Genomic DNA, 20,549 nt, shown 5'->3' on the forward strand with positions numbered 1-20,549 from the left:
TTTTCAGACCACAATGCTCTAAAGCTAGAACTCAATAACAAGAGGAAATTTGGAAAGAACCCAAATACATGGAGACTAAACAGCATCCTTCTAAAGAATGAATGGGTCAACCAGGAAATCAAAGAAGAATTGAAAAAATTTATGGAAACAAATGATAATGAAAACACAACAGTTCAGAATCTGTGGGACACAACAAAGGCAGTCCTGAGAGGAAAATATATAGCGGTACAAGCCTTTCTCAAGAAACAAGAAAGGTCTCAGGTACACAACCTAACCCTACACCTAAAGGAGCTGGAGAAAGAACAAGAAAGAAACCCTAAACCCAGCAGGAGAAGAGAAATCATAAAGATCAGAGCAGAAATCAATGAAATAGAAACCAAAAAAACAATAGAACAAATCAACGAAACTAGGAGCTGGTTCTTTGAAAGAATTAATAAGATTGATAAACCCCTGGCCAGACTTATCAAAAAGAAAAGAGAGAGGACCCAAATAAATAAAATCATGAATGAAAGAGGAGAGATCACAACGAACACCAAAGAAATACAGACAATTATAAGAACATACTATGAGCAACTCTACGCCAACAAATTTGACAATCTGGAAGAAATGGATGCATTCCTAGAGACATATAAACTACCACAACTGAACCAGGAAGAAATAGAAAGCCTGAACAGACCCATAACCAGTAAGGAGATTGAAACAGTCATCAAAAATCTCCAAACAAACAAAAGCCCAGGGCCAGACAGCTTCCCGGGGGAATTCTACCAAACATTTAAAGAAGAACTAATTCCTATTCTCCTGAAACTGTTCCAAAAAATAGCAATAGAAGGAAAACTTCCAAACTCATTTATGAGGCCAGCATCACCTTGATCCCAAAACCAGACAAGGATCCCAACAAAAAAGAGAACTACAGACCAATATCCTTGATGAACACAGATGCAAAAATTCTCGCCAAAATACTAGCCAATAGGATTCAACAGTACGTTAAAAGGATTATTCACCACGACCAAGTGGGATTTATTCCAGGGCTGCAAGGCTGGTTCAACATCCGCAAATCAATCAATGTGATACAACACATTAATAAAAGAAAGAACAAGAACCATATGATACTCTCCATAGATGCTGAAAAAGCATTTGACAAAGTACAGCATCCCTTCCTGATCAAAACTCTTCAAAGTGTAGGGATAGACGGCACATACCTCAATATTATCAAAGCCATCTATGAAAAACCCACCGCAAATATCATTCTCAATGGAGAAACACTGAAAGCTTTTCCGCTAAGGTCAGGAACACGGCAGGGATGTCCGTTATCACCACTGCTATTCAACATAGTACTAGAAGTCCTAGCCTCAGCAATCAGACAACAAAAGGAAATTAAAGGCATCCAAATCGGCAAAGAAGAAGTCAAACTATCACTCTTCGCAGATGATATGATACTCTATGTGGAAAACCCAAAAGACTCCACTCCAAAACTGCTAGAACTTGTACAGGAATTCAGTCAAGTGTCAGGATATAAAATCAATGCACAGAAATCAGTTGCATTTCTCTACACCAACAACAAGACAGAAGAAAGAGAAATTAAAGAGTCCATCCCATTTACAATTGCACCCAAAACTATAAGATACCTAGGAATAAACCTAACCAAAGAGACTAAGAATCTATACTCAGAAAACTATAAAGTACTCATGAAAGAAATTGAGGAAGACACAAAGAAATGGAAAAATGTTCCATGCTCCTGGATTGGAAGAATAAATATTGTGAAAATGTCTATGCTACCTAAAGCAATCTACACATTTAATGCAATTCCTATCAAAGTACCATCCATTTTTTTCAAAGAAATGGAACAAATAATCCTAAAATTTATATGGAACCAGAAAAGACCTCGAATAGCCAAAGGAATATTGAAAAAGAAAGCCAAAGTTGGTGGCATCACAATTCCGGACTTCAAGCTCTATTACAAAGCTGTCATCATCAAGACAGCATGGTACTGGCACAAAAACAGACACATAGATCAATGGAACAGAATAGAGAGCCCAGAAATGGACCCTCAACTCTATGGTCAACTCATCTTCGACAAAGCAGGAAAGAATGTCCAATGGAACAAAGACAGCCTCTTCAATAAATGGTGTTGGGAAAATTGGACAGCCACATGCAGAAAAATGAAATTGGATCATTTCCTTACACCACACACGAAAATAGACTCAAAATGGATAAAGGATCTCAATGTGAGAAAGGAATCCATCAAAATCCTCGAGGAGAACACAGGCAGCAACCTCTTCGACGTCAGCCGCAGCAACATCTTCCTAGGAACATCACCAAAGGCAAGGGAAGCAAGGGCAAAAATGAACTTTTGGGATTTTATCAAGATCAAAAGCTTTTGCACAGCAAAGGAAACAGTTAAAAAAACCAAAAGACAACTGACAGAATGGGAGAAGATATTTGCAAATGACATATCAGATAAAGGGCTAGTGTCCAAAATCTATAAAGAACTTAGCAAACTCAACACCCAAAGAACAAAGAATCCAATCAAGAAATGGGCAGAGGACATGAACAGACATTTCTGCAAAGAAGACATCCAGATGGCCAACAGACACATGAAAAAGTGCTCCATATCACTCGGCATCAGGGAAATACAAATCAAAACCACCATGAGATATCACCTCACACCAGTCAGAATGGCTAAAATTAACAAGTCAGGAAATGACAGATGCTGGCGAGGATGCGGAGAAAGGGGAACCCTCCTACACTGTTGGTGGGAATGCAAGCTGGTGCAACCACTCTGGAAAACAGCATGGAGGTTCCTCAAAATGTTGAAAATAGAACTACCCTATGACCCTGCAATTGCACTGCTGGGTATTTACCCTAAAGATACAAACGTAGTGATCCGAAGGGGCACATGCACCCGAATGTTTATAGCAGCAATGTCTACAATAGCCAAACTATGGAAAGAACCTAGATGTCCATCTACAGACGAATGGATAAAGAAGATGTGGTATATATACACAATGGAATACTATGCAGCCATCAAAAGAAATGAAATCTTGCCATTTGCGACGACGTGGATGGAACTAGAGGGGATCATGCTTAGCGAAATAAGTCAATCGGAGAAAGACAACTATCATATGATCTCCCTGATATGAGGGAGAGGAGATGCAACATGGGGGGTCGAGGGGGTAGGAGAAGAGTAAATGAAACAAGATGGGATTGGGAGGGAGACAAACCATAAGTGACTCTTAATCTCACAAAACAAACTGAGGGTTGATGGGGGGAGGGGGTTGGGAGAGGGGGGTTGGGTTATGGATATTGGGTAGGGTATGTGCTATGGTGAGTGCTGTGAAGTGTGTAAACCTGGCGATTCACAGACCTGTACCCCTGGGGATAAAAATATATGTTTATAAAGCTGTAAAAAAAAAAAAAAAAAAGAAAGAAAGAAAGAAAGGATGAATCCCCAAGTTTTGTAGCAACATGGATGGGACTGGAAGAGATTATGCTGAGTGAAATAAGTCAAGCAGAGAGAGTCAATTATCATATGGTTTCACTTATTTGTGGAGCATAACAAATAGCATGGAGGACAAGGGGAGATGGAGAGGAGAAGGGAGTTGAGGGAAATTGGAAGGGGAGGTGAACCATGAGAGACTATGGACTCTGAAAAACGATCTGAGAATTTTGAAGGGGTGGGGGGTGGGAGGTTGGGGGCACCAGGTGGTGGGTATTGTAGAGGGCACGGATTGCATGGAGCACTGGGTGTGGTGCAAAAATAATGAATACTGTTATGCTGAAAAAAATAAAAAAATTAAAAAAAAAAAAAAGATCAGGGGTATATCCAAACCCCAATGACTCTGGGAAATTGTATTATGGGTCATTGTTTTCTTCTCCTATTTTCCCTCCTTTTTGTATTCTGGGCTGGTAATTAGAAAAAAATTCATTTGACTAGGCTAAAACTTCCACCTTAAGAATATTCATTGAGTAGACAGGCAAAGATATTGCCTATCAAAGGCAATAATCAAAATTTATATGTATCATTTAAGATTTAGTTATAGGTTGGGATATTGCCTGTGAAAGACAGGGATCTTAGGGTACCTGGGTGGCTCAGTGGGTTAGGCCTCTGCCTTCAGCTCAGGTCATGATCCCAGGATCTTGGGATTGAGTCCCCTGTCAGGCTCTCTGCTCAGCAGGGAGCCTGCTTCCCCTCCCCCTTCTCTGCCTGCCTCCCTGCCTACTTGTGATCTCTCTGTCAAATAAATAAATAAAATCTTAAAAAAAAAAAAAGAAAAAAGAAAGGCAGGGATATTGCCTATCAAAAGTAATAATCAAGGGCGCCTGGGTGGCACAGTCGGTTAAGCGGCTGCCTTTGGCTCAGGTCATGATCCTGGGGTCCTGGGACGGAGTCCTGCATCGGGCTCCCTGCTCCTCAGAGAGCCTGCTTCTCCCTCTCCCTCTGCCTGCTGCTCTGCCTACTTGTGCTGTCTCTCTCTGTCAAATAAATAAATAAAATCTTTAAAAAAAAAATCTATGTGTATCACTTGCATACAGTGCTCCTGCACCCTGTCAGCAATTCTTTTATTTTGAGGGATATTATCTATATAACCTTAAGATTGCAAAATGCAGAACCAGAAACTTCATTCTGACATTTACTCGAACATTTGTGTACAAATGCAGTAAAACAGCATGGTGGAGAGAGAAGTTCTACTCCCTTTGCCTGGGTTCAAATACTGCTTTCCATACTTCCATTCCTTGTGATCATGAACAAGTTTTGCATCCGCTCTGAGTCTCAATTTCATCATCAATAATAAATTTCACAGGAGGTTGGTATAGGAATAAAATCAATGACACTTTCAAAATGCTAGCACATAATGAGCACAAATCAATGTGGGAGACGTTCTTGACCCCTTGTGCCCCCATCCCTTGTTTCCATTCTCACTCTGTATCAGAATACAGAGTGCAACAGAGAGGGGCTTACACACCTAAAAACAAGCAAACAAAAAACAACACATAGGCATACAGGCATGTCTATACTACATGACATAATGATGTAATCAGATGCTTACATTTACTTATAGTGATTTTCCAGAATATAATATTAAATGTTTTTTCATTTATATTTGACATTTCAGAATAAGGACTAAATATATTATGCATAAATGTATATCACAAAGGCATATATACGATAAATGCACATATGTAATATGGTATATATGCCATGGGTGGAGACTAATAAAAACATACTGATGACTCAAAACCTCCCCCCCCAAAATCAAAACAACAACAACAAAAGAAAGTGCCTTGCACAGTGAGAAGTCCAGGGACATGGCAGCCCCCATTTGTCAACACAGACCTTGGTAACACCAGCTGTTTGTCCTGCCACCCTCAGGGAATAGCTCCCCTCATGGTCACAAGGTGGCTGCAGCATTCCAGGCATCATATCCATGCAGGAGAGTGTCCCAAGGAAGAGAGGACCTTCTCCAGGATCTCTCTCTTAGAAGTAAGGAAACCTTTCTTAGAAGCCCCCAGCACACCTCCTCTCAGTCTCAGAGGTCAGGATTTGTCACATGCCCACACCTAATCCAGATACTACCACCAGCCTAGATCAGAGAGCTTTGGACAGCAAAGGGGGCTGGGCCCCCCTGAAGTACAACCTAAGGTGGAATCTGGTAGATGCCTGAGCAAAATTAGTGTTCAGATAGGGGAAAGGAAAGGGGCCATGGATGCCAGGGCAGATTATTCAATGCTGTGTTGCTACACTATAGATTGCATGAAGCCTCATGTATTGTAAATCCCAAGAGATGAGACTGAGCTAACCAGCTGGGAGATGTGGTCAGGGGAGGCACACAGGGAATGCAGAGAAGGCAAGTTGTCCAGAGCAGACTCTTCATCGGGGTGAAGGGGCCCGATCAAAAAAGAGAGGAGGGAGAGGGCTCAGGAGACCAGTCTGACCTATGTCACAGTGCTGTCTAGAGAAAGTTCTACTGGAGCATAAACTGGGACAGGTGTCCCATCAGGAGCAAATGCAGGACAGTCTGAGCTGGTATGAGCAGACAGTGACAACAAATATGGCCTCATCGGAAATGAACACTCATGTCTGGGCATATTTCTGAGCGTGGAGATATGGAGAACCCAATCCCTTTACTCTCCTATTGAACAGTTCCTAAACGTTGGCCACCGACCATATCTCCAGCTGTGAACTAGCCCCTGAAGAAAATAAAAAGATACAGTAGAAGACCTGGGGTCTGCTTTGAAGAACTTCAACTCTGCTGGAGGAGTCAAAAGGAACCCAGGTGGGGTCTAGAGCAACACCCAAGGCTATGGAAGCAGGAGCTCAGCAAAGCTGGGAGAGGGATGGCTGCCGGGCGTGGGAGGGGGGCTTTAGCTGGGAGCAACCCCTGGGAGGGCCAGGGTCTGAGTTAGGGCAGACAGAAGAGGAGGGAGAAATGAGAGCCATACGGATGGGAGGGAGGGTGATGACAAGGAGAAGCTCTGACAAGTATGGAGACACTCTGGTGGGTCGTGAGAAATTATTTGGATAGAGAGAACAGGGTCATGGGGATTTAATTTCACGTGTTAGGCCTGTTAGGTTTTGGGAGAGGGACTTTGTAGATGGAGTCGCCTGATGATTATGAGGGTGCTGTTCTATTTGGGGTCTTTATTGTGAAACGGACTTAGCCAGGTGTGTGGCTGATCGGCAGGCCCATTCTTTCCTGTGACTTTGACAAGAATCCCATCAGCAGCCTGGCCAGGGACTCACTGCCAAAACCAACTTCGAGCAGCAAGTGTGGCTGTGAAAAGGAAACAGGCTTTGGAGCCAGACGAAGTTCATTAAAGGTCTAGCGCCATCGTTCATTAGCAAATACCTTCATCTCTCAGAACCTTAGTTTTTAGGCTGTGCAATGGGTATAATACCTACCCCACAGACAGCACGCAAAATATATTCTCTTCCCTCCTTTTGCTTAACAAAACTCTTAAAGCAAAACCTCCTGTGCTCAATCTTATCTAATAATGTTGCATGGCAACGTCAAAACTGTCTCACCCATTAACACCAAAGGCAGGGAAAAGTTTCGAGTCTTTCTTGATTTAAAACTTGAAATTTTCTACCAAATTTTGGAATGTTCTTATTTTTAAATTAAGCACAAAGCGGGGAGCCTGGGTGGCTCAGTTGGCCGACTCTTGGTTTCAGCTCAGGTCATGAGATCAGGGTGGTGGGTTGGAGCCCCACACTGGTCTCCATGCCCAGCACAGAGTCTGCTTAAGATTCTCTGCCTCTCCTTCTCCCTCTGCCCCTACCCCTTGCCTGTGCGCTCTTTCTCTCTCTCAAAAAAATAAATAAAACCTTTAAAACAAATTAAGAACAAAGTAATATGATTTATCTACAAAAATAAACATTTTGATTTCATCCTGAACTTTTATTTGTTGTTTTATTTTTTCTATTTTTGAAATAAGTATTCATTACCAGTTAACTGAGAAGAAGGAGGCACAGAGCTGAGCAGAAAATGAGTAGATTCTTATAGTATGAGCGTATGAGACGTCTACTTTTACTTTAGCATTTGAATTCTCTAAAAAGGCTATTATTGCCTTTTATACTTTAAAAACAATATATTTTTTTAACTTAAAAAATGCGATTCTCCCACTTTTACTTACCCCAAACCTTCCCTGGGCGAGCAACAAGGCAGTATGCATGAGGGAGGGAGGGAACAGCTCCTGAGCTTTTCCAGCTTTGAGGCAAAAGGCAATAAAGGGGAGGCGGCTGGTGTAATCCCAAGGGGATGGCCTTGAGTAATATTCCCAATTTTGCCCTTCACCTTTGAAAAGGAAAATACCACATATCACCCATTCAGTCAAAAAACTTGTTTCCCAGCTCCTTCCCAGGAGGAAAACGTAACAAACAAAACAAAACAAGAATACATTATTAGAAAATAAAAGGAAGAGAAAGAAAAGAAAACCTAAAATGACTGAAATAAAAATGAAAATAACTATTTGGAAGGGTGGAGGGAGGATGGGTGAATTTTTTCCTCCTGTTCCATCCGCATCATCAATGTCTGTGCTGTACTGATGGTTGGGAGTCCTCTGATGCAGACCGCGCTCTTTTGGAAGATGTGTGAGGTGCGGGAGGGGGGCGGGTGTGTAGTGCGTATATGCGGATGTGAGTGTGGGAGTATTCTGTGTGAATGTGTGTGTGTGTATGTGTAACAGGAATGCGGATGAACGTGGAAAGTGTGGAGAGGGCGGGTGCGTGGACGCCAGTGTAGACCGCTTGTGTGTTGAACGCGGAGAATGTGCGCAGCGTGGCGCGTACACTGGTGTGTGTGTGAGACTGCGGATGTGTGAGCAGTGTGGTGTGTTTGTGTGTGCATGCAGAGTCCGCAAAACACCAGGGGAGTACTGCGTGTGCGGGGTAGGTGAGCTGCGGGCCAGAGTGGGTGGGTGCGAGCGCGCGCCCTGCACAGCAGGCCCACTCCCCAGGGCCCCCGGCGGCCCCTCCTCCGCCCCGCCCCGCCCCCGGTGGTCCCGCCCCGCCCCCGGTGGTTCCGCCCCCGCCCTCCCCGCGTGGCCCCGTCTGAGGCGGCGGCGGGAGCGCGCGGCGCCGGAGACCGCCCCACTGCGGAACGCGGCGGGGAGGGAGGGCGGAGTGGGGCGGGCGCCCGGGCGCCCCGGGCCGGAAGCGCCGCGGTCTCGCTGGCGTGGCCGCGGACATGTGCGGGATGTCCTTCAAGGTGAGCGCCGCGGGCTCGGGGAGGGAGTGCCGGGCCGGGCGGAAGACCTACGACGGCGGGCCCGCACCTGGGGAGCTCCCGGGGTGGCTGGCGCCGCGGGGCCCGCAGGGTGGAGTGAGCGCCGCCCTGGGTGCTGGCGGGGGACGGAGGGAAGCCACCCGGCTGGTGTGGCTCCTGTGGTTGGTGGTTTGGCGGTGTGGGCTTTGCTTGAAAGGCTTTCGGTACTTGCGGCGGCAGGTCAGGAGAGCCCGGCCGCAGAGCGTAGGGGCGGCGGGGACTGTCGCCGGGGTAACGGGTGGGGGCGGGGAAGAAGCCCAAGGTCAGCGCTGTCCCGTGGCCGCGCCCCGGGGAGAGACCCGGGCTGCGGCACCAATTCCTGATTCTGGGTCCTCATTTCTGAATGCCAGAGGCACCCCTGTCGTCTCCTCTACAGAGCACTTTTTGGACGCTGAAGCCCAGCAGAATGGAGCTGGCGCTGATTACCTCGCTTCAGTGTCCAAAGGAGTCTTAAGAGTTCCAGGTCATTCCATTTAATCCTCACATTTCAGGATGAAAGTGACGGTACTTGATTTGCCTCTATTGAAAGGTCCTAATAAAAATAATTATAATGTGTTGAGCACTTAAAATGTGCCTGACTCTGAGCCAAGGGGATCTGGGCGCATCTTCTGAATCCTCAGGAAGATCCGTGAAATGGTACTTTCGTGTGTGTCTCGCCTCCCGCCCCCCCCCCCCCCCCGCCCGCTTAAAGCAAGAACACTAAAACATGGAAAAGTTAAGTAACTCATCACGGTCCTGCAGCCAGTAAATGAATCGGTGTTAACATTGAAACCCTAATGTGTCTGGCTTCCATATCCTACAGTAACTCATATAAAGAGGACTGATATGTTGAGATTTGCATGTTAGAAAGATCTCTGGCCACAGTTTGAAGAAGGGAGGCAGAGCTGGGGTCGTCTTGTTAAATGGTAGGGATTAGGGAACAGGTGTCTGGAATAGAAGGAAGTAAACAAATATGAGTGACTTAAAAAATTTTAATCCACGAAATTCTGTAATTGATGTTTTTCCTTAAGTTAGGGAAGACTAGAGAGGTAAAGATAAAATGTTTGGTTTGAGACATGTAAAATTTAATGGATGGGCGGAAGTCCAGAAAGAGATGTTGATTAGACATATCTACAAACTGGGAACCCCGGAGTATAGTCAACCCTGGAGTATAGTCTAGGCAGGAGGTAGAGCAGTGTTAGGTGGTAATTAAACCCGTGAGAATGAATGTGATTGCCCCATGAGACCATGTAAAAGTGGAAAGCAGAGCACTGAAGACAAAATCTTGAAGATCAGACTTTGAGAATGAGCAGAATAAGAGAAGCCCATTTAGAAAACTGAAGAGCAGCCAGCAATGTATGAGAACAATCAGAAGCGTGTGCTGATATGTAAGCCAAAGATCTCTAATCCTTTGGTAAAGATGAGGACGAACTCAGTGATAAATACTACAGAGAAATCAAGCTGGGAATTAAAAAGTGTCCATTGTGTTTAGTAACAAACAGCCACTGGTGACCTTGCTCTGAGCAGTTTTAGTGAAATGCTGGCTTCAGGAGCTTGATTGCAATAGCTTCAAAAGAGAGTGGGTAGGAACCACCAGGGTCCACAGCTGTTTCAAAAAATTCTGCAAGAAACAGTGGCCGCAGCAGGGATTTGGAGTTGGCCAAGGGTTTGTTTGCTTTAAAATGGTAGAGATGTGACCATCTTTAAATGATGACAAATATCTCAACAATAAAAAGACAATAACCCAATTTAAAATGGGCAAAGGAGGGGCGCCTGGGTGGTTCAGTGGGTTAAAACCTCTGCCTTCGGCTCAGGTCGTGATCTCAGGGTCCTGGGATCTGAGCCCCTGCATCTGGCTGTCTGCTCAGCGGGGAGCCTGCTTCCTCCCTCTCTCTCTGCCTGCCTCTCTGCCTGCTTGCGATCTCTGTCAAATAAATAAATAAAATCTTTAACAAAAAAACGGGCAAAGGAGATGAACAGACATTTCTCCCAAGAAAATATACAAGTGGCCAATAAGCACCTGAAAAGACGCTCAATGCCTTTAGTCATTAGGGAAATGCAAATCAAAACCATAATTAGACACCACTCCACACCCACTAGGATGACTATAATCAACAAAACAGTGTCAGGTGTTGGCAAGAATGTAGAGAAAGTCAAGTCTTCCTATCTCCATGGTAGGGGCATAAAGTAATGCAATCATATTAGGAAACAGTCTGGTTGTTCTTCCAAAAGTTAAACGTAGAGTTACCATATGACCCAGCAATTCCCCTCCTACATATATACCCAAAAGAAATGATGATGCATATTTACACAAAAACTTGTACACAAATATTCATTTTGATATTCATAATTGCCGAAAAGTAGAAACAGCCCAAATGCCCATCATTTTGTTTATCATTGATAATAAACAAAATGTATGTATTAGCTTGAGCTGCCATAACAAAATACTATAGAGTGGATAGCTTAAATATCAGGCTTTTTTTTTTTAAGATTTTATTTATTTATTTGACAGACAGACAGAGACAGCGAGAGCAGGAACACAGGCAGAGAGCCCAATGTGGGGCTCGATCCCAATGTGGTCTCTCGATCCCAGGATCTGCCGAACTGAAGGCAGACGCTTCATGACTGAGCCACCCAGGCAGCCAATCAGCAGGCATTTAATTTCTCACAGTTTTGGAGGCTGGAAAGTCCAAGATCAAGGTGCCGGAGATTGCTGTCTGGTGAGAGATCTCTTCCTGGCTGGTAACAGCCACATTCTTTTTTTTTTTTTTTTTTTTTTTTTTTAAGATTTTACCCATTTATTTGACAGACAGAGACCACAGGCAGGCAGAGAGGCAGGCAGAGAGAGGAAGGGAAGCAGGCTCCCCGCTGAGCAGAGAGCCCAATGTGGGGCTCGATCCCAGGACCCTGAGATCATGACCCGAGCCGAAGGCAGAGGCTTTAACCCGCTGAGCCACCCAGGTGCCCCAAAGAGCCACATTCTTACTGGATCCTCCTATTGAGAAAGAAATCTCTGGTGTCTCTTCCTTTTCTTTCTTTCTTTTTTTTTTTTTTAAAGATTTTATTTATTTATTTGACAGAGAGAGATCACAAGCAGGCAGAGAGGCAGGTAGAGAGAGAGGAGGAAGCAGGCTCCCTGCTGAGCAGAGAGCCCGATGCGGGGCTCGATCCCAGGACTCTGAGATCATGACCTGAGCCGAAGGCAGTGGCTTAACCCACTGAGCCACCCAGGCGCCCAATCTCTTCCTTTTCTTGTAAGAACACTGATTCCATCATGGGGGCAGTACCCTCTTGATCTCATCTGACCTAATTACCTCCCTAAAGGACTCACCTCCAAATACTGTCACATTGGAAATTAGGGCTTCAACATATGAGTTTGGGGGCAAGGAAGGACACAGATCTTCAGTCCATACCATGGTGTATCCACACAATAGAACATCATTCACCATAAAAAAGAAGGGAGCTGTGACACATGCTATAATGTGGTTGAACCTGGATACCATTATGTTGAGTAAAAGAAGCCAGACCCAAAAGGCCACATATTATATGATGCCACTTATATGAAATGATCAGAATAGGCAAATCCATAGAGACAGAAAGCAGATTCTTGGTTCCCTGGGGCTAGGGAAGAATCGGGGGATGGAGAGAGATTATTAATAGGTAGGAGGTGATGAAAATGTTCTGGAATCATGACGGTAATGCAACCTTAGGAACACACTAAAAACCACTGAATTATATGCTTTAAAAGGGTGAATTTTGTAGTATGTAAATCAGAATCTCAATAAATAAGTATTCGAAATGATGACAGGGAGGCTCAATGGAGGGGATGGCTGAGCTGAGTAAGGAAGCATGCAGGAGGGGGCAAGGCAGAGTGTGAGAGCATGGCTTCATTTGTTGTAGGGGTTCCCCTAGACAGGTGGAGAGGAAACCCTCTTCCTTTGGGATTAGAGGAAAGAAGATGAGGTTGAGCAAACCTTATCCATGTTTTGTAAAGTGAAGGCCAGGATGAGATCAGAATTGGGGTGGGTAGGAAGGAAAGTGCCAGAATTTGCCGTGAAGAAGGGAGAATGGCCAGGACGTGACAGCTACTAGGTGATGTGAGGCACAGGACAAGCAGGTGGGATGGCCTGAGTCCTGAAGGAGCAGAGGTTTGTATACTTGACCAGAAGGGCGGCATCTCCAAAACAAGTGAGGAGAGCCTAAGGGCATTTTCCACTCTGGGGCTGGTGTGGGAGAAGGCTTAGTCCACCAGCTGGAAGGCACCTGGAGCTTAGAGCAGGGAGACAGAGGAGACACTGTGTTAGGTTAAGGACACGGAGTTGATTTTCCATGAAGTGGACTTCCACACAGCACACAGGGAAGGCCTGAGGGCAAGGGAAGCAGAGTTGCACACCCATCGACAGCCTGCACTAGCCCTAGCAGGCATACCATCAAGCATATTAAAATGTGCCCTCTGCCCAAGATGATAGACTTCTTATTGTACATTTTTGGAAGGGTGTTTATTATATTGCTATTAAAGCAACTTAGCCATGAGTAACATTTAATTTATATTGGCCCATGATTTTTCTGCAGTGTCCGTATATAATAATTCTTGTGCAGAGAGAAAATCAGACCTACAAATTATTTTCATGTGCCATCAATATTTTAAGAATACCAAATTTAGCAGTGAATAGAGTTGACAAAGATGGTACATTTTCTAACTATTTTATTCATTCACTTTGATTTTAGAGCCATAGATTAACTTTATTTTCACAGGACTCTGAAAGTCTCATAGGCCCTCGTCCCTGGGTCTCCAAAGCTGTTGTTTAAAAAGCCTTGGCATTGTTGGCCGAGTCTGTAGGAGGATCAACAGAGCATCACTAGTCACAAGTTAGCCTCATATTGATGACTTAGAGTCACCGCATGTAGGGCTCTTTGCTTCTGAGCCACACGGACCCCTTCGCAACTCCTCCTTGCTCCATTAAGCTATCAGCAATCACCGGTCTGCCTCCAGTAAACTTCCTCTTTCAAAATTGGCAAGTTCTCCTCTGTTCTGGTTGGGAAAACAGACACGTTTGTTAGAATTATTTTTAAAGTAAAAGCAAACTCAGAGTGCAGGTCTGAGCCTTTTTGTGGAATAAAGGTCATGGATTTCAGTCTACCAACTTGTGACTCTGTAAATGGCTGTATCAGGACTTACTCTTCAGGCCTGAGGTTGCCAAAAACCTAACACAATGAGGAAGGAGACTCTTCACGCGATGAAGGAGGTCACCACCACAGAGGAAACATCGCTAGAGATACAACAATGCCTGCATCTTTCTTGAGCACGTCTTCCCGGAGCGGACAGAGTATCTCAATACCATGTTTCACCTTGGTGTTAGAAGCTGCTCATGACTGGGCTAAAAGTAGGGGGTCTTGTATTTTCCATCCTTGTTTTGAAAGTGCATAAATCATCTCATAATCGGCTTCAGTTCACCAGTCAGCTAAAATTATTTGAACTACAGGAAAATAAATTTACAAAGCCACATATGTTTTTAAACAACTTTATTGAAACATACCATATAACTCACCCATGGAAAGTGTTCATTTCAGTGGTTTTCGGTATATTCAGAGTTGTGCCACCATCAGCACAATTTTAGGATATTTTAATCATCCCCCCCCCAAATAAATCACATATCCATTAGCAATCACTCTCTATCCCCCACTCCAAACATCCCAGCTATAGATAACTGTTACTCTACTTTCTATCTCTATAGCTATGCCTATTCTTGACATATATGTCTTAGACCTTCCACATGGTCTCGAGTTCTGAGTTTGGAAATGCTACCGACCTCTAAGGTAGAATGCTTGGTGCAAATCACGTACTTTTTCTCTTCACTTTCCCATCACCTTTAGAAGTGTAACAATACAACATAGGATTTAGGCTTCTCTAATGTTTATCAAGCATTCTGAAAATTTCAAGTACTTAGGATGAAGGGGACAATGTGTTAAAATAGCAGTGACAGGGCGCCTGGGTTGCTCAGGCCATTAAGCATCTGACTTTTAGTTTTGGCTCAGGTCACGGTCTCAGGGTCCTAAGATCAAGCCCCATATCAGGCTCTTCACTCAGCATAGTGTCTGCTTGTCCTTCTACCTGTGCTCCTACCCCTGCTCTCACTCTCTCAAATTAATTTTAAAATCTTAAAAAGAATAGACAGTGACATCGCAAAAGTGTCCTTTTGCTCATGGCTTCTCAGTCCTGCATTCTATCCTTATTTAATGTGGCTGCTAACATCAAAGAAATTCATTACTAATGTTCTCTTGGTAGAATTAACAATCGAAACCCACAGTATTCTAAACTCTTTTTTAAACTGATGGTTTAAATCTCTACCCCCTCTTAGCTTTTACAGAATTCCAGTTCTGTACAAGTAACAATTTCCCTTCTGTGTTCCCTCTTCCCGTCCTTCCTGTGAAAAATTGCTGGTAGCGTAATAATGAACAGAGCATGAGCCAAAATCCTGGCAGTAAAGGGGAGAAAAGGAGAAGAAAATATGGCATATGTGGAAGTTTACACTTAGTTTTTCTCCCAGGGTATAAGATATAAAACCTCAGACTCGACTTGGAGTTGAGTGTGAATGCTGTTTCTATTACTTCTTAACTCTATGACCTTGAGTGATTCATTACTGTGCCTCATTACTTCATCTCTCTTTTTTTTTTTTTAAGATTTTATTTATTTATTTGACAGAGATCACAAGTAGGCAGAGAGGCAGGCAGAGAGAGAGAGGGGGAAGCAGGCTCCCTGCTGAGCAGAGAGCCCAATGCAGGGCTCAATCCCAGGACTCTGGGATCATGACCTGAGCCGAAGGCAGAGGGTTAATCCATTGAGCCACCCAGGCGCCCCTCATTACCTCATCTTAAGAATGGGATCATGTGTGTACATGGGTGGCTCAGTGGGTTAAATGTCTGCCTTCAGCTCAGGTAATGAAACCAGGGTCCTGGGATCAAGCCCCATGTCGGGCTCCCTGCTCAGTGGGGAGCCTGCTTCTCCCTCTCCCTCTAACCATTCCCCTGCTTGTGCTCTTGATCTCTCTCTCAAATAAATAAATAAATGAAATCTTTTAAAAAAAGAATGGAAAGAATAAAAAAACACCAATGTCATGTGGCTGTTCTGGGAATTAATGCATCAGAGCAGTGGAAAGACACCCAATACAGAGCAAGATGTCAGTGTTGGTTGGTGCTGCTGTCCTCCTAATGTCGCGACCTACAAGCCTGCCTGAGTGAGGCTCACTGACCTCATTGTAGAGATCAGAAAAACCAAGAAAGAGGTTAAATAGTAAAACATTTCCATGTGCATCATCTCCTTCAAAGGCTAAAGGGCTTGCCCCTGTTTCACTCGCCAGTACTTATGATGATATGCATTTCAGGCTGGAGGAGATTTGGAAATTATGGAGCCAAGGTGATGTGCATCCCCAAAGAGAAGGGGACTTGGAATGAGGCTAGGAATGAGGCCATCGGGGTCAGTGCTGCCTTATTCCTTGCTTTCTACAGAATTCCTCCAGAGGCCGGCCAGTGGGATGGCTGAAAGGGCAGCCACGAGCACCAGACTGCCTGGGTCCAAAGCCTGCCTATCGTCTTTCCCTTAGCTCACCTGAGCAGCGGCATAGCGACAGTGCCCATCTCACCGAGCTCTGGTGGGGGTTCAGTGAGGTGGTATGTGCGGAGCAGGTACCAAGTGGTACACACAAGCACTTAGTAAGTCTTAGTGCAATATACCTGCCCTCCACTAACTGTGTCTGCCATAGCAGTGTGGTAGGAGAGCTTAGCCATGTTTATGGTAGTTGTTTCCCCACAACGCCCCTTAGGCACTGAAAGTGTGTTCACAGCTGATCTCATCATTTTCCCCCAAAGCCTGCCCTTCTTACGGCATTTCCCACTCTTGGGAATGGCACTACCTCAACCAGGCCCTCAAACCAGAAACCCGGGGGTCAGTCCAGGCACCTCCTGCCACCTTCTCCTGTGTATTCGGTCGCAGACCAAAACTGTTCAGTTTGGTTCCTTAAAATTTCTCTAGTCTCTCATTCTCCCACCCCACTATTGTTGCTTGAGCTCGGGCCCTCATTTTCTCCTGCCCTGTCTATGCAATAGTCCCCTAACCCTTGTAGACACCAACCTCAGTCCGGCTCCAGGCATCAATCCATTCTCCCTGAGGCTGCCACAGGGATCTTTCTAAAACACAAAACCAATAGTATCTCCTCGCCTTAGAGCTCTGCCTTGGCTCCCCAGTGCCCAGGCAAACCCCATAGCACGGCACAGGAGATCCTTCAGGATCTGGCCCTGCCTGCTATCAGTCCCTTGACCTCTCCACTCCCATCCTTCAGTCCAGCCCTTCTGAGCTAAGGACAGTTCCCAGCACACTGGGGTGAGCCTCCATGTCTTTGCTTCACTGCCCTGTCTGCCTGGGATGCTCTTTACCCAGCTCCCTGCTCATCTTTGGAAACTGTTCTCGAGAATTCCTTCTCTTTGAAGCCATTCCTGGCTACCTCCCTCGTAAAGGCTCGGCCATTGTCTGCTCTCACAAGTAACCCGCATTCCTGCTCTAGTACCTGGGATTACGTCTGCTGCCTATTGGCATGACTTGCTTCCCTACTGGGCTGTAAAGCCATTAGAGCAGAGATCAAGGTTGATTCATACCCCTTGTCCTAAGCCCTGGTCAGTACCACTGTCCCTAATACAGGCCAGTGACCAAGCAAATGAATTTCAAAGAGCTGTGAGGACTGTGCATTTATAGCTAGCATTTCTTGAGTGTTCCTCATCAAAATGAGTTGACCTGTATTCTTTCCTTTAACTCTCCAACAGCACATGGCAGAGGCACTACTCCTGGAATTATTAGTCCCATTTTAGTGGGACAGAGAGAAGTTAAATAACATGCCCCGGGTCACAGAGCTAGGAAGTAGCAGGCTCAGGACTCGAACTCAGCTCTTTCTTAGTCCAAATCAACTCTCCTTCCCTCCACCTCCCAGTACATCAGACACTTGAAGGAGAATGAAATCTGTATGGCTTTTCACAAAGCTCAGTTTCTAAAACCTTGTGGGAAACCAAGGAATCTAGCCCTGACAGGAGAGAAAGCCCTGAGGCTATCCTCAAGTCGAGAGAGAGAGAGAGAGAGAGAGAGAGAGAGAGAGAGAGAGAGAGAGAGAGAGCGCGCGCGCCTGAGCTACTAGCTTATTATGACAATAGAAGCTTGTGGTTTCCAGAGGTTTTTGAAAATAATTTGAGGTTAAAGAGAAACAACAAAATCACTAAAAATGACTTACAATTTATTACTCTCAAGTCTTCCTGTTTCAGGAAAAGCCAGCAGAGCTGTTCCTGGTACAAATTAAGTTCTCTTCCTAATTCACCCTCCAGGCTTCATTTTGGCCTTGTGCAATCTCCCTATGGAAAGGGCATTGTTTCGTGATTTCTTTTTTTTTTCTTTTTTTTTTGTTTTTTTTTCCTTTTTTTAAAATTTTAACACTTTATTTATTTATTTGACAGTGAGAAAGAGAGAGTGCCCGCACAAGTAGGGGGAGCAGCAGGCAGAGGGAGAAGCAGGCCTCCAGCTGAGCAGGGAGCCCAATGCGGGGCTCAATCCCAGGACCCTGGGGTCATGACTTAAGCCGAAGGCAGAGGCTTTAACCCACTGAGCCACCCAGGCACCCCTGTTTCGTGATTTCTGATACAAGTCAGACCTGGCTGGCCATCACTTCAGCCAGTCACCGACAGCTGTAATGGGGGACCTAGCCTTGTAGAAAAGCCGCCAGCCCTGGGTGTGAAGGTCACCATTGCAATTTGGCCTGAAAACTGGGACCATAACATTTATGCTTTTAGGGAAAGCACATTGTTCATCTGGAACTTGAAGGGATTTTTGTTTTCCTCCTACCTGAGCCAGGAAACTATTCAAAGTATGTTTGCAACATGCTTAGCACTCCCTACTTGTCCACGCTCTCCTCCAAGCACGCGCAAGAGCACTAAATTGTGGGTGAGCTGCTCATACCAACAAATGCCCCCTTCATGGTGCTCTCACAATGCTCTCACTTTAGATGGCTCTGTGGACAGGCGCCTGGCTGGCTCAGTGAGTAGATGAGACTCTTGATCTCAGGGTTGTGAGTTTGAGCCCTGCACTGGGTGTGAACATTACTTAAAAATTTAAAAAAAAAAAAATTATTATCAGATGGCTCCTTGTTGTGGGTGACATTGTTGTGTTTTCTTTTTAACTTAGCATAGGTGAGTAAGATACTGAATTTACTACTTTATCAGTATATACTTTACTACTTTATCAGATAATAGCACATAAAAGGGGTTGGGGTGAGATGGGTGTTTTAAGCCCACCCAAAACATGCTTTTATTAAACAATTTGAATGCTAGAAAATTTCCTGAGGCCAGTGAAATTCTTCATAGTACCAATACTCAATTTAATTTTGCCTACTGATTCTAACTTTGTAAAGAAAAGTAGACAGAGGGGAAAAAGCTAGTAACTGTAAGCATTTATGATGTGTTGGGTACTGTATTCACCAATTAACCTACATCATTTAATCCTTACCTAAAACTTCAAGGCAGGTGGTGTAAGACTCACCAAGGACAAGTCACTTGCCCAGGGCTAGGGTTGAAACCCAGAGCTGTCTGGTTCCAGAGCCTCCCCTCCACCCCCCACCCTCCCCTGGCATGGACTGTTCCCTATAGACCCAAACTGTTGTGTTTTAGGAAAGGCAGCTGTACTTCAGTCAACTCTGCCACTCTGATTTTTGAAGAACTGTTTGCCAGCTCTATTCCTTCCATAGGATGGTTCCAACATTAACTTTGCAACTTTAAAATAAGGCAGCAGTGGAAAGAAGGTTCCGTATGAGGACACGTAACAGTGTTTTCTGCCCAGAGTTCCTAATTCTTCACTGAATCCTCTGGCAAGTTTCCAGCAAAGAAAATTAGGTGTAGGGCGCAGGGGAGGCCTTGACCCAGAAAGCTGGAATCAGATAGAAAGCTGAGGGCTTAGAAAAAGTGTGGTTTGGGGAGGTCAGAATTAGGAGAGATTTCTCTCTGCTTAAAGGGGAAGAAAGTTTTAGGAACGTTTCAGGGAGGAAATAGCATTTAAGCAGAGCCTTGGCCTTGAAGGATGGGGGAAAACTCCTCTCAAGCAAAAAGGAAACCGTGAACAAAGACACAGAGGCAGGAAAGTGAGAGCACTGGTGGGAAATAAGGTATTAATAGTGCTATATTATCAACAATGCTGCTCTTCGTAACAACACTCCGGTATCTGGTACAAAATAGAATGTGTTCCATAGCCAAGTATGTTGCAGTCCTCTGTTGCGGGAGGAGCCGTCTTTTCCATGCTACGACACATCTGGAAATTCTGCTTTTTGAATGGCATATATTTGCATAGAAGCGGACACATTAATGGATGTCAAGTTTAAGATCCTGTCTCATTTCGCTTCTGCAGAAGGAAACTCCACTTGCCAACGCCGCCTTCTGGGCAGCAAGGAGAGGCAACCTGGCCCTGCTCAGGCTGTTGCTGAACAGTGGTCGAGTGGATGTGGACTGCAGGGACAGTGTACGGATGGATTCCTGCGGTATATGCATGCCAGGGGCATGCCATTTCCCCTGCCGGCATGAGAGCAGCTCCCGAATACATTGCCCTTTACAGTGCTTACCTACTTGCTCTGTATGCTTGCTTTATCCTTTATAAAGTCCAGGGTACCCTGGTGAATGTAAAAACATATTGGGGGCTATGGGGCACTGGGTGACTCCGTTGGTTAAGGGTCCAACCCTTGATTTCTGCTCAGGTGGTGATTTTGGGGTATGAGATTGAGCCCCAAGTCA

At 44.9% G+C, this 20,549-nt stretch overlaps 1 protein-coding gene across 6 annotated transcripts in view; it reads left to right on the forward strand.

Moving 5' to 3' along the window:
* The first annotated feature begins 8,558 nt into the window (after positions 1–8,558).
* ANKRD29 (ankyrin repeat domain 29) overlaps positions 8,559–20,549 on the forward strand; it is a 55,972-nt gene continuing 43,981 nt past the window's right edge. For 3 of the 6 annotated variants that reach the window (XM_047697675.1, XM_047697678.1, XM_047697679.1), the window contains exons 1-2: positions 8,559–8,705; positions 20,170–20,280. In XM_047697675.1, the coding sequence (XP_047553631.1) occupies positions 8,685–8,705; positions 20,170–20,280 (132 nt within the window). In that variant the 5' untranslated portion in view covers positions 8,559–8,684. Of the gene's footprint in view, positions 8,706–9,112; positions 9,226–20,169; positions 20,300–20,549 lie in introns of all 6 variants that reach the window. The other 3 variants (XM_047697677.1, XM_047697676.1, XM_047697680.1) reach the window with 3 other exon arrangements.

Source organism: Lutra lutra, chromosome 12 (genome assembly GCF_902655055.1).
Source record: "Lutra lutra chromosome 12, mLutLut1.2, whole genome shotgun sequence".
Lineage (NCBI taxonomy): Eukaryota > Metazoa > Chordata > Mammalia > Carnivora > Mustelidae > Lutra > Lutra lutra.